General features: G+C 38.5%; 1 protein-coding gene across 1 annotated transcript in view; it reads left to right on the forward strand.

Moving 5' to 3' along the window:
- Window positions 1-14,032, forward strand: part of caprin1b (cell cycle associated protein 1b) — a 101,695-nt gene that overhangs the window by 81,901 nt on the left and 5,762 nt on the right. Inside the window, exons 16-17 of the mRNA XM_060839074.1 lie at window positions 5,226-5,332; window positions 7,884-7,947. Coding sequence (XP_060695057.1) covers window positions 5,226-5,332; window positions 7,884-7,947 — 171 coding nt within the window. The remainder of the gene's footprint in view (window positions 1-5,225; window positions 5,333-7,883; window positions 7,948-14,032) is intronic.

Consider the following 14,032-nt stretch of genomic DNA (forward strand, 5'->3'; position numbering starts at 1 on the left):
CCCAACTTTACTCTGTGGTCTGAGCAATAAAGGCAAGTGTTCTCAACAACCTTGCCTTTATCTGTGATGCAATTTTCAAAGAGCTGTGTACCTGAACTCTGAAGTGTCTCTGTTCAACAACACCATCCAGGGCCTTGCCATTAACTGTATAAGTACTGTCCTTGTTTGCTTTGCCAAAATGTAGCATCTTGCATTTATCAAAATTAATCTTCATCTGCCATTCCTCAACTTGTTGGCTCATTTGATCAATATTCCTTTATAATCTTAGATAAACATCTTCAATGTTCACTATGCTGCCAATTTTGGTGTCATTGCAAGTTTACTAACAATTCCTCCTCAACTCGCATCCAAACAGTTTACATTAATGCTAACAACAATGGATCCAGCATCCATCTCAGAGGAACACAGCTTGTCATGGGCCTCTAGTCAGAAAAACAAACGTCCATCACTGCCCTCTTTTTCTACAGTCAAGCCAATTTTGTATCCAATTGACAAGCTCTCCCTGAATCCCATGTGATCTAACTTTACAAATCAGTCTACCATGCAGAACCTTTTCTCAGGCTTTACTGAAGTCCATGTACACAAATCTGAAGATTTGGGTGTGGCTGATAGATTGCACATAACATTGCCTGGCACTTTTATGCTTTAGATGTCCATCTGCAGGAACAAAATTTTAACCATCTCCTTTTGACACTCGGTGGCATTAACATGGCTTAAACTCCTACTATCAACAGCCTGAGAATTGCCTTTTATCAGAAATAAAACATGTCCAGTCATGTAAATACTGTGACGACCAGAACATGGCAGAAGCTAGGAATCCTGCAGTGAATATCTCTCCTCTTGTCAGTGCCTTTCCAACATCTGCAAGGCACCAAATCTGATGGAAAAATCTCCATTTGTTTGGTGAACACAGCTATAGTAACACTCTGAGCTTGACATGGTGTTGAAAAGGTGTATGATGACCGTTCTCTCTCATTTTCTGCATGAATCTCCGGGATGCATCAGTGGCAGTGGCTTTCAGACCTGGAAATCAGTGCTGTGAACAGCATGCTCATGCTAATTGCCAAGCACAGAGCCTTGGAATGGCTGTACTTGCACTTAGCTTTGGATATTATTGTTGGATTCTGATTTCAAAATACTGTTGGATGTGGTTATGTTCTGTGAAGGTTTTTTTTCCCCAAAAGGTTAAAGTCCATTTGGAGCAGTGACCTAAATAGATGAGTTCCAAGAAATCTTGTGACTGCATTGTGCCTGGGAAACCACTGTGGTCTGAATTAATACAATGTGTACACTGTTGAGTTGATGACCAGCACAGTAAACCCATTAGGGCAATTAGTTTGGAGACCTTCTGTTCAAGACTCAAACTATAATTCAGTTGAGACAGGAGAACAGTTTCTCCAAGCAGAAAATCAAGTTAGTTCAGGTGAGTCACTCGCTTGAGTTGTCGTGTTTTTTTTTGTCAAGCTTCCAAGCCAGGACAGTTTGGATAGGAATGTTGAAGTTGTTATAACTGAGAAAGTTCAGGCCCTCTGAATTGAGAGGATTATGTCAATAGACTTTGAAATGAATCAGCAGAAATAAACTACCTCGACAATCCCAAGGAAAGCAACTGGAAAACTAGTGAAGTGGAAGTTTAGAAAGCTGTGACAGTGCTATTGCTCTGTGATTGAGCCTTGTCATACAGTCATGAAACACGGCTGAGATGTTCTTTTGATGTCTGTGTTTAAGATCTTTAGCCTGTCTGTTTTTTTTCTCAACCCCCCCCCCCCTTCTCTTTTCTATGTCATTGTTTTCAATGTGTCATATACTTAGGTTGTGTCTCTGAAAAATATCTACACCTGTTGTAAATACACAATCATGTAATATTACAGGATAGGAGGAGGCCATTTGATTCTTCTTGGTTCCCAAAAGAGCTATCCAGCTCATTCCTATTCAGTCTTATTTCCATAGCTATCTAACTTCATCACTTTCAAATATATACCCAGGTTTCTTTTGAAAGCACCTATGGAATCTGCTTCCACCACACTCCCAGGCAGGGCATTCTGAATCTTAAGAACTCCCTGAATAAAGAACAGCAGAGGGCCCCTCAAAGATAAGTAAGGTAGCTTTTGTGTGGAGCCACAGGAAGTGGGGAGATACTAAACGAGTATTTTGCATCAGTGTTTACTGTGAAGAAGGACATGGAAGATATAGAATGTGGGGAAATAGATGGTGACATTTTGAAAAATGTCCATATTACAGAGGAGGAAGTGTTGGATGTCTTGAAAAGCATAAAGGTAGATAAATCCCCAGGACCTGATCAGGTGTATCCTAGAACTCTGTAGGAAGCTAGAGAAGTGATTGCTGGGCCTTTTTACTGTGATATTCACAGCTGAGGTGCCGGAAGACTGGAGGTTGGCTAACGTGGTGCCACTGTTTTAGAGGGGTGGTAAGGACAAGCCAGGGAACTATAGACCAGTGAGCCAGACGTCGGTGGTGGGCAGGTTGTTGGAGGGAATCTGGAGGGACAGGATATATATGTATTTGGAATGGCAAGAACTGATTATGGATAGTCAACATGGCTTTGTGCATAGGAAATCCTGTCTCACAAACTTGATTGAGTTCTTTTGAAGAAGTAACAGAGGGTTGGTGAGGGCAGAGCAGTAAATGTGATCTGTATGGACTTTAGTAAGGCATTTGATGAGGTTCCCCATGGGAAATTGGTGAACAAGATTAGATCTCATGGAATGCAGGGACAACAAACCATTTGCATACAGAACTGGCTCAAAGGTAGACAACAAGAGGATGGTGGTGGAGGGTTGTTTGTCAGACTGGAGACCTGTGACCAGTGGAGTGCCACAAGAATCGGTGCTGTGTCCACCACTTTTCATCATTTATGTAAATGATTTGGATGGGAGCACAAGAGGTATAGTTAGTAGGTTTGCAGATGACGCCAAACTTGGAGGTGTCGTAGAGAGCGAAGATGGTAACCTCCAATTACAACGGGATCTTGATCAGATGGGCCAATGGACTGAGGAGTGGCAGATGGAGTTTAATTTAGATAAATGTGAGGTGCTGCATTTTGGGAAAGCAAATCTAAGCAGGACTTATACCCTTAATGGTAAGGTCCTGGGGAGTGTTGCTGAACAAAGAGACCTTGGAGTGCAGGTTCATAGCTTCTTGAAAGTGGGCTTGCAGGTAGATAGGATTGTGAAAAAAGCATTTGGTATGCTTTCCTTTATTGGTCAGACTATTGAGTACAGGTGTTGGGAGGTCATGTTGTCGCTTTACAGGACATTAGTTAGGCCACTGTTGGAATATTGCATGCAATTCTGGTGGTCTTCCTATCGGAAAGATGTTGTGAAACTTGAAAGGGTTCAGAAAAGATTTACAAGGATGTTGTGTGGGTTAGAGGAGTTGAGCTATAGGGAGAAGTTGAATAGGCTACAACTGTTTTCCCTGGAGTGTTGGAGGCTGAGGGGTAACCTCCTAGAGATTTATAAAATCATGAGGGACGTGAATAGGGTAAATAAACTAAGGTTTTTCCCCTCGGGTGGGGGAGTCCCGAACGAGAGCACACAGGTTTTAGAGTGAGGGGGGCAAAGTTGGAAAGGGACCAAAGGGGCAACTTGTTCAGGCAGAGGGTGGTGCGTGTATGGAATGAGCTGCCAGAGGAGGTGGTGAAGGCTGGTACAATTGCAACATTTAACAGGCATCTGGACGGCTATGTGTATAGGAAGGGTTTGGAGGGATATGGGTCAGGTGCTGGCATATGGGACTAGATTGGGTTGGGATATCTGGTCGGTATGGATGAGTTGTTCCGAAGGGTCTGATTCTGTGCTGTACATCTCGATTACTCTATGGATCTCGCCAGAAAGGGAGCAACTGTTCTCATTGTTGTAAAGGTTGAGGGCACATATTTTGACAAAAGAAACCGTGTGTGGCATTTTTTAATTCATTCACAGGATGTGGGTCACTCGCAAAGCCAGCATTTATTGTACATCTCTAATTACAGTTAACAGTTAATGACATTGCTGTGGGTCTGGTGTCACATGTAGGCAACACTAGGTGAGGTTGGCAGATTTCCTTCTGTGAAAGATGTTAGTGAATCAGTGTCAATAGGTTAAGCAGATTCAACAACTGTTTCATGGTCATTATTGGACTCCTTAATTCCAGATTTTTTGATTATTGAATTGACTTACCATAGCTGGGATTTGAACCTGGATCCTCAAAACCTTCACCATGGTTTCTGGATTAGTCATCTTGCAAGAATACCACAATCTCACCGGCTCCCCAAGCATTTGAATACACTGCTGAAATGAGTTGAAGGCTGGTAGTTGAGGCAAGGCTTGGGTTTGGCATGTGAGGAATTGCTCCTGGAGAGTCAAGGGCTCTCTTCTGTGCTGCAAACATTCTTTCATTAATCAGCTATTTTGGTGACAGAAGCTGTTCTGTTTCAAGTGTTTGGGACAAAAGAGCAAGACTTATGCAGTTCTAACTTTGTGAAAAAGTCAAACATAATTGTCTGAACGTTGAGACTAAATTAATCTAGCATAAAATGGAAAAAGATACCTGGACTTAAGTTACTTAATTAATAACATACATGCTATAAATAGGATATTAGTTTTATTGCATGAGCTTTTTCATTGGTCTCTAACAAGTTTCCTTCAATTTGTAAAGTATTTTCACAACCATTTCTAACCTCCCTTCCTGAGTCCTCCCGATCGTTTTCACAATCACAGAATGATTGGACTGCTTCTGTTCTTTCCATCTGTCACTTCTTTTACAATACCTCTTAACTAATTCTAGCCTCTTTGGCAACTGTAATTTTAATCACCATTTGTGGCCCTGACTTCAGCTGCTTAGGCCCTAAGCCCTGGAATTATCTTCCTAACCATCTCTAATTCCACCTTTTAATTTTTCCTCAAAAACAATTCTGAAAACCTACATCTTTTGCCCAGTTTTTAAGCCACTTTCTTTCATATCAGGAAACAAATGCTGGTCATGCTATTAATGTGCAGTGTGTGTGAATAAATAAAAATTGAATGTAGCTCAAACTTTAATTTTTACTTCATCCTTCTTTTACGTGTAGTGCTTTGGTACCTATTAAGTTAAAGTTGCTCTTTGAAATATTTATAATGAACACAAATGAAGAGTCTTGATTTGCATCAAATAGTCAGGCTGAACGTATCTCATTCATGTCAAAAATCATTGTGCGCAACTTTTGATTGTTAATTCTCTTTCAGGTACATATGAAGGCTATCGCCCTACATTTTCAAACACTCCAAACAGTGGTTATGGACAATCTCCATTTTCTGCCCCCCGTGACTACTCTAACTCTGGCTACCAACGTGTAAGTGTTTTCTTTTAAGTTAGTATTAACCATGCTTAGGCAAAGCGCAGTCTGTCTTGTGTTGGAGAATACCTAAAGTTAATTGTTATAAAGGCATGCCAGCTCAATACTGTATGAGATATTACTCATGAAAAGTTTTCTGCCTGTTCAAAATCAGAAGTGACACAACACCAGGTTGAAATCATAAATTTTTGGAATGCTGCTGCTTCATCAGGTTAATTAATCTAGTCCCATTTGGCCCATATCCCTCTAAGCCCTTCCTATTGATACCATCCAGATGTCTTTTAAATGTACTATTTGTACCAACCTCCATACTTCCTCTGATAGCTCATTCCATACACACACCACCATCTGTGAAAGAAAGTTGCCCCTCTGTTCTCTTTTAAATCTTTCCCCTCTCACCTTAAAACTATGGCCTCTAGTTTTGGACTCCCCTACCCTCGGAAAAAGAACTTGTCTATTTTCCCTATCCATGCCCTCATGATTTTCAAACCATTCAGCCTCCAGTGCTCCCAGGGAAAAGCCCAATCTATTCAGCCTGCCCCTATAACTCAAACCCTCCAACCCTGGCGACATCCTTGTAAATCTTTTCTGAACCCTTTCTAGTTTCATAACATCCTACTTGTAGCAGAATTGAATGCAGTTTTCCAAAAGTCCTAACCAATGTCCTATATAGCTGCAACATGACTTCCCAACTCCAATATTCTGTGCACTGACCAATGAAGGCAAACATGCCAAATGTTGCTTCCATCATCCAGCAACTCCACTTCTAAGGAACAATGCAACTGTACCGCTAGGTCTGTTTGTTTGGTAACACTCCCTGGGACCCTTACTCTTAAGTGTATAAGTCCTGTCCTGATTAGCCTTGCCAAAATTCAACTCCATCTACCACCCCCCATCCCACTGGCCTAACTGATCAAGGTCCCTGTTGTACTCTGAGTTAGCCTTCTTCACTGTCCACGTATATCACTCATTTTGGTGTCATCTGCGAACTTAATAACCATATCTCCCATATTCATATGTTTTCCTAAAGAATGAGGAAAGCTTGACTTTTTGAAGCACAAAGCCCTTCTGCCCACAATTCCACATGTAACCATATGTTTATGGTACTTCGCATTAACCCCTAAGAATAAATTAACTTTCCTAGTTTTTGAGGAGACCGATTATTTTAAAAGGTCTGTTCAATCACTCTGTGCTTATCGTTACATGAGTATAAGTTGAAGCATATAACTCAATTGCACCTGTCTACTTTAGCATTGGAAATATTGAAAACAAAAGGACCAAGACTCAATCTAGTTGTAGAAGGACTGAAGTTAGGAGAGAATGTGCTCTGCGAAATAGACTTGAAACAGTTGTACCATATGCTTTCACAGAATTGACACCCTGTTCGAATTTGGACAAGATATTGACATCTCTCACAATTATTGGTTATCAAAATATTTGCTATGAAATTTACGAGAAGCCATGTTTGAGAACAGAAAATTTTACAGGAGTAATTTACAAAACTGATCAACTCCTGAGGGAGAAGTCTATAACAGAGTTGCAAAACAAGTAATTGGTATGTTAAATTGAAAATATCATAAGCTGATTTTTTTTTTGAGATAATTGAAGCTGTCTTGACTCCAGCTTACTTGTTGGCCTGTAATTTATTAGACCTGATATTCTCAATGTCTCATTAATAGTTTATCTAATAATATCTAACACTTGTGAAGATGCTAGTTCCGTCTCTCAAACACCCTGTTGTAATTAATAATTGTCAATAATTGGTTCTAGGGTAGGTTTGGTGAAGGTAGGAAAAAATGTAAGTTGAGCAACCAAATAAAGATGCATTTAACATGATGTAACTCTTCTCCAAGACTGAGTAGTCAATTCACTTTCTAAATAAATTTTAATATTGCATTTTTAGAGCGAATTATTTTTGCCAGTGGGTGGATTGCTTTACAGTCCACTATGCCAACTTAAATTCTAAGTCAAAGGCCTGTGTTTTTGTTGAAGTTCTAACCAGTGTTTATTTTTGATAAGCCTGCAGGTTTCACCTTGTTTGCAATGTCAGTTTTAATTATGAATTAGCTTCCACGATATTCTTCCTGGCAGAATGGGAGCTGTTCAATTTTTGAAAAAAAATACATGAGTTTGAAGATGTTTTAAACTTAGAACATTCCCCTGTGAACTAATGTTTGAATGAAGTGGAGTGATTGGAATGTTTGAATCTGTAACCATTCTAGCTTGAACGAAACTGCATGTTTGGTGAAAATGATTTGCGATAACTGTACATGTTCAAGGTCCCTGGTTCTCTTATCAGCCCAATCAGTTAGTGCTGATTAACCTGACCCTATTGGCATTTCTCAGTGATTTGTATTCTATTTTTACTGAGTTCTTCTGGCAGCATCTGTGGAGATGTAAACAGAGGTCCAAACTGGAGTCATGTTGGACTTGAAAGCTTAATTTGGTTTCTGTCTCCACAGATCGTGCCAGACCTTCTGACTTGCTGCAGTACTTAGTGTTTGTCTGGTTTCAAAAAAGGAACTTAAGAGTGTACATTGTTTTATAGGATGGATACCAACAAAACTTCAAGCGTGGCTCTGGACCTGGTGGACCTCGGGGCACTCCTCGAGGTAATGCTCAAGTGATGCGCTCCTAATGAAGGACTGGAGAAAGTGAAATATTGGGCACTGTTTAATTTGTCTTTGACAGCTACAATGCTGCTCCGTTCTAGAGGGAGTTGACGAAGTAAAATTTATTTGTATGAGTAGGCCACACAAACTCTTATTCAAATGTCCCATCCAGAACATATTTGTTGAAGCTTTAATCTTTGTTTTCACTCTGTCAGCTTCGAACAAAAATAACCCAGCTTTATAAATAACCACCTTCAATTCTTGAGCAGAAACTGTTCCTGGTAGTTTGCACCTACATAGAGCGCGAAAGAGAGAGACGCCTGTGTTAAGAGAGCAAATGGTATGTCAGTTTTGTTCCTGAAAACTTGAAAATTCCTTAATTTATTTTTTGTAAAAAAAAAAGTTTCTTACTACCATCTTTATGCTACCGCCACTTGTCCCTATCGGGGAATATTTTGATAAAGTTCATTTGCGGATGTTTGATTCACTGGTTTTTAAACTTGAGGCTGTATTTCTTTTTCTTCTCTGCCTTTCAGAGCTCCCGAGAAGTCTGAGTTTGTAAATTGATGTTGCTGCATCAGAGAAAGTTTCAATAAAGATGTGTTGCACACTTGCAGCTTGTTGCTGATTTCTTTTTGTCTTGTGGAGTCTGCCTTTTCCTCTGTCTGTTTCCATGCTGTCACTCTAGCTTTCTGGGGAAATTAGCTGCATTTCAAGCAATAATGCACAGTTTGTCTTTGCAAGTTTCTAAATTCTAGCAGTATTATTACGAGAAATCATTGTCTCGCTGAGTAACCTGTTAACATATTTTAGTAGCTCATTTATGGATAGGAACTTCTGTGGAATTTTGGTTTCTGAGCTGATTCTAAACTTTTAGGTACCTTTTTGGTTAAAGGCCAGAACATTAGTACATGATATTTTGAGCTGCAAGCATGACATTTTGAGCAGTCCAAAATAAGGATATATCTCCGTCAAATTAAGCATTTAAATAGCAGTACACAGGTATCTGTTTTTATGAAGTGCATTCCTCAATGGTTGTATTTTGGAGGCAAGAGCAACCTTTGTAACAAATCTGGTAAACTTGCTAGTGGTTTTGATCTGATAATGGTCATCTTAAGTGAGTGTTTATAGGATATCAATTAGGAATGAAACATAACCATTTGGTTATCTCATTTTGAGAAATGCACCATTTGAAATCCTGTCTCATGTCACCTGAAGTGTGATGTACATTTTGCTTAATTTATTGGCTTGCTTTACTGAGGATCGTGACTTAAATTGATGGGACACAATTACAATATTTTCTTAATTATTGGAAGAATCAAGGACAAAACCCTCTCATGTTTGGACATGAATTAACAAATTGCATGTCTTTTGAAGTATGCCTTATAATAAAATGTCCCATGATGTTTCAGTTGTTATTGTGCAGTTATGTTTGTGAACGACCAATTCTTAAAATTATTCTAAGCCAATATAAGTTGATAAGTACATGGAAATTCAGTGTTGACCTTAGTTCCATATTTTACCAGGACTTCTGTTGGCCACCTGCAGAAAGGCATTTGTCAGGTCTAATTTGGTATTGTTGAAAAAACTTCGATACTGTTTGAGGTCAGTTAACTTTTTGTCATCTGAGTACACTTAGTTTATGAAGTTACAGCAGCATGCAACGTGTAGCTTATTTTATACATACCTGTTGTACTGGTTCTGTACACTTGAGTACAGAAACAAGTAGAATTTCTTAAGTCTTGGTTATAGGATGTAATTCTGAAAATTCAACAGGTAATTGATTTTTCTTGAATGACACATAATTTTTCTGTGCGAAGTGTTGCAGGAAATGCAGCTAATTTTATTGAGATCTGACATGGTTACATTTTGCATTTACATCCCAGCATTTGGAACTTCTGCTTATTCTGTCCTCATGGCTAACTGAAAATTGAGTGACAAGGGATTCGCAACAGAGTTTGTATAAGCTTGATCTGTCCTATATTCTTTGTACAGCATTGCCAAACTTGTCTTATCTACTAATGCTCCTTTGCAGCGGAATTCTATTTAACTTAACCCATACAGAAAGTTACCAATTTTATGTTCCTCATCTAAATTTTCAGTTCACACCTTCCCAATGGAATGCAACACAAATGAATTTGATCATCAGAATTCACGTTGAGGAATAGAGAAATAAAACATGCAAAAGCTAATTATGGTCATAAGAATTTGTAAAATTGTTGCAAATCGAATAATTGATTTGTCAACATCACAAGATTGAGAAGTTTTATTAACTGAAATCCACCTAAATGGTTGGATACTTGTCATTTCTAAATTGCTAATGGTTAATAACATTAGTGAGATCTACATTGAATTAACCTTGAAGCTGAGCTGGTTCCCTATTCAGAACTTTGCTTTGTCTTAACGAATTTAAGCAATTTTCATTGGAGTTTTGTTTTCAGTGTTGTACTTTGTCAACTCCAATTGAAACTGGTTTACAGCCAGATCAGAATTGAACTGTTAATTCTCTTCCACTTTCTCAAACCTTCCCATCTCAATACTGAACTGCTACACTGAACTTGACACAATGCTTCTGAACTTAGATTTGAGTGCTTAATGTACTATGAATATGATGCCATGAATATAATGTTAGAGGTACACATTTATGAAATAATTTGATATTGCTGATTTTGAAGAACAATATAAAACACCAGTTGCATTTTTTCAAATGCTGAAAATTATACCAGTTCATGTTCGACATGGGTCTTGTGAATTGCCAATTTTGCCCCAGCTGTCCTTGGCTTGAAAGGATGCAAGCACTTAATAGCTAACTTGCACTGGGAGGTTTGATGGAAACAGTATCAATCATCAAAACAAGCTTGCATTTTTGCAGCATATTATCTACTTTGGGAGGAAGCCAATGGTTGTGATCGAGAGCTCTTCCATGAATGTCCTTTATCTTGAGGGCATTTAAATGAACATGGCAATTGCATGTCTCATGTACAATGTTGCTTTGTCATCTCCAGGAGTAATTAATACTCAATTTGGACATGATGAGAATATTTAATACTGTCCATATTTGAATGATGTTTTGAAATGAATTCTAAATTCCAATAATAACTATTCTCTGACTGAATTGTAACTGTTCACACTTGTGCTGAGAATAATGCCCCATCGATATTTGTGGGATTTTTATGCGTGTTTGTAATTAATTGAAGTGGTGATAAAACATTTCAAACATCTCAGACATTTGAAACTGTTTATTCTGCAATTTTTTGGTAAGTGATCCTGAAATGGAATACCAAGATAACTAAGATCCTCGTGCAAACTGTTTGAAGCTGCTGTGATAACGATTGCATGGAGTTTTGGTTAACCATTCAGGAAAATAAATATGTTGTGCAATGTGTTTTCAAACTATTTTGTGCAATGGAGTAAATACTCAATATTACTCCCCTTTCAGCTTTTGTCCAGATTAGTGACCAGTATTAAACTGATATTCGTTGAAAGACACAGCAGTCTTGAACTTTAAAGGACAATGGATCTTCTAATGCTATGTCAGAAAAGAATATAATAAATCAATATCCCTACCTGCTAGCATATTGAAACTAGAGACACCCACTTAAGTATTTATGTTGTATTGTTAGGAACTAGGTGTTTGATTTTCTTTTTGTGCTGATATATACATTGTGTAGTTTAAGCTTTGTGATTGGTTAGCTCTATACAGGAGCTCGATTTATGTGAGGTTTCTAATGAATAATGACAATAGTATACTTGGTACTCGCGAGTTTTGAGAAGAGTTGTAGCTCAGGTTGAGGTTCTGTATGTAGGCTTGCTCGCTGAGCTGGAAGATTTGTTTTCAGACATTTCGTCACCATACTCGGTAACATCTTCAGTGATCCTCCGGACGAAGCACTGCTGGTGTTTCCTGCTTTCTATTTATATGTTGGGGTTTCCTTGGTTGGTGATGTCATTTCCTCTGGTGGCACCATTTCCTATGGTGATGTCATTTCCTGTTCTTTTTCTCAGGAGGTGGTAAACTGGATACAAGTCTGTGTGTTTGTTGATAGAGTTCTGGTTCCCCTACATCAAAGACATCTCGAAAATGACTGCCAGATTACTCAGACCCCTTGGCATCATGGTAGCCCACAAAGTCACCAAGACACTAAAACTTGAAAGACAACAAGCAAAACTAATGTCATTTACTTTGCAAGAACTGTAACAAACACTCCATTGGACAAACAGGCAGAAAACTAGCCACCAGGATATATGAACATCAACTAGCCACAAAAAGACATGACCCCCTCTCATTAGTATCCTTATGTACAGATAAAGAAAGACACCACTCCAAGTGGGACAACACATCCGTCCTAGGATGAGCCAAACAGAGACATGCACGAGAATTCCTACAGGCATGACATTCCAACTAAACTCTTTCAACAAACACAGTGACTTGGATCCCATTTAGCACCCCCTGAAAAAAAACAGGAAATGTCATCACCATAGATAATGACATCACCACAGGAAATGACACCACCAACCCAAGAAAACCCAAACATAAATAGAAAACAGGAAACACCAGCAGTGCTTCATCTGGATGCTCACTGAAGATGCTACCCAGTATGGTGACGAAGCGTCTGAAAATTAACTTCCAGCTCAGTGAGCAAACCTACATCCATACTTAGTATTGTTTCTCTAGTGTTGTGGGAATGGCTATTACCTGTACTTTTGTGGTTTGAATGACTGACCTGAGCTGACTTGAAGAATAATCTGGATACGATAACGTATTTTGGTGTGCAGTCTAAATGTTTCTAAATATGTCTTCATTTTAATATTCTTTGGAATGCTTAACTATATTAAGTACTGTTTTATACCATGGGCTTCTGCATCAGGTAGTTTTCCTGTCATTACAATCTCACGTTCCGAGTGTGAAGAAAGAATTATAGTTAGTTCCGTGCCATAGTACCAGAGTAATGAGTTTGGTTCAGTGGAGATACTGTTTTCAGTATCAATTAGGTCAACTGACTTTTTATTTGGTTTACATTTTCCAAGATGATTTTGCTAAGTAAAACATGCATTAAAGAAAGCTCTTCCCTGTCCGTATAAACACATTTAACATGTTAAATCCTTCCTGGTAATGAAGAGGATTGTAGTCAAATTTTGTTTACCTACTTATGTTTTGTTAGCATCATCGTCTCGAGATGAGTTTTAGCTCGGGTTCTGATGGAAATACAATCCTGTTCCTCCAATCATTGAGATTTGAGCTTTGCATGATATTTTGTTCCTGTATCTTTGACATAACTTAACGTTGTCATTATAGGAGATGTGTAGACATATAAAATGGCAACTCAAGTTTGCCTACAACATTTATCACTCAATCATTGACCAAGTAAATCGTGATTTCAGACAAGTTCATTTTTCCCCCTTGTTAAGAACTATTTCACTGCCTGCTAAGTTGGAGGTGTGAATTCATTATTTTTCTCAATTGTTCTGAATGGAGACAAATTTATTTTAAACACTTTTTATCTGTTAGTGTTGAACAAATTGTAATAGCAATAATAGTAACTATAGAATTTTGTTATATTAACATCAGAACCTGATTATTTTTAGTCTATCACTACTAGACATGATATCTTGTTCATAAGTATGCAAAACTAAATTCGCAAACAGGAAGTATACGGACAGAATTGAGTTTGTAATATTCAGTGGTTTGTTTTAATTATTGTCTTGGCACTTAAAGTGGATGAAAACACAAGTCTGTTCCACAGAATCTAGGCAGTCTGTGAATTTTTTTTTGGTCAAATCAACTGGCATGTATAAAGGACATGTATAAATAATCTTGACAATTGGTATGCAAGGTTGCACAACGAGTCTGTCGAGGGACATACATGAGTTAAGCAAATGGGCAAAAACTTGGCAAATGGAATATAATGTGGGGAAATGAGAGGCTCGGCAGTTTGGCAGGAGGAATAGAAGAGCTGAACATAAATAAAGAAATTCTGCAGAAAGCTACTGAACAGGAATTTGGGAACCCTTGTCTGTCCATGAATTTGAAAAACCTAGTATCCAAGTGCAGTGGGTAATCAAGAAGGCAAATGGAAAGTTGGCC

This window comes from Hemiscyllium ocellatum, chromosome 18 (assembly GCF_020745735.1).
Source record: "Hemiscyllium ocellatum isolate sHemOce1 chromosome 18, sHemOce1.pat.X.cur, whole genome shotgun sequence".
Taxonomy (NCBI): domain Eukaryota; kingdom Metazoa; phylum Chordata; class Chondrichthyes; order Orectolobiformes; family Hemiscylliidae; genus Hemiscyllium; species Hemiscyllium ocellatum.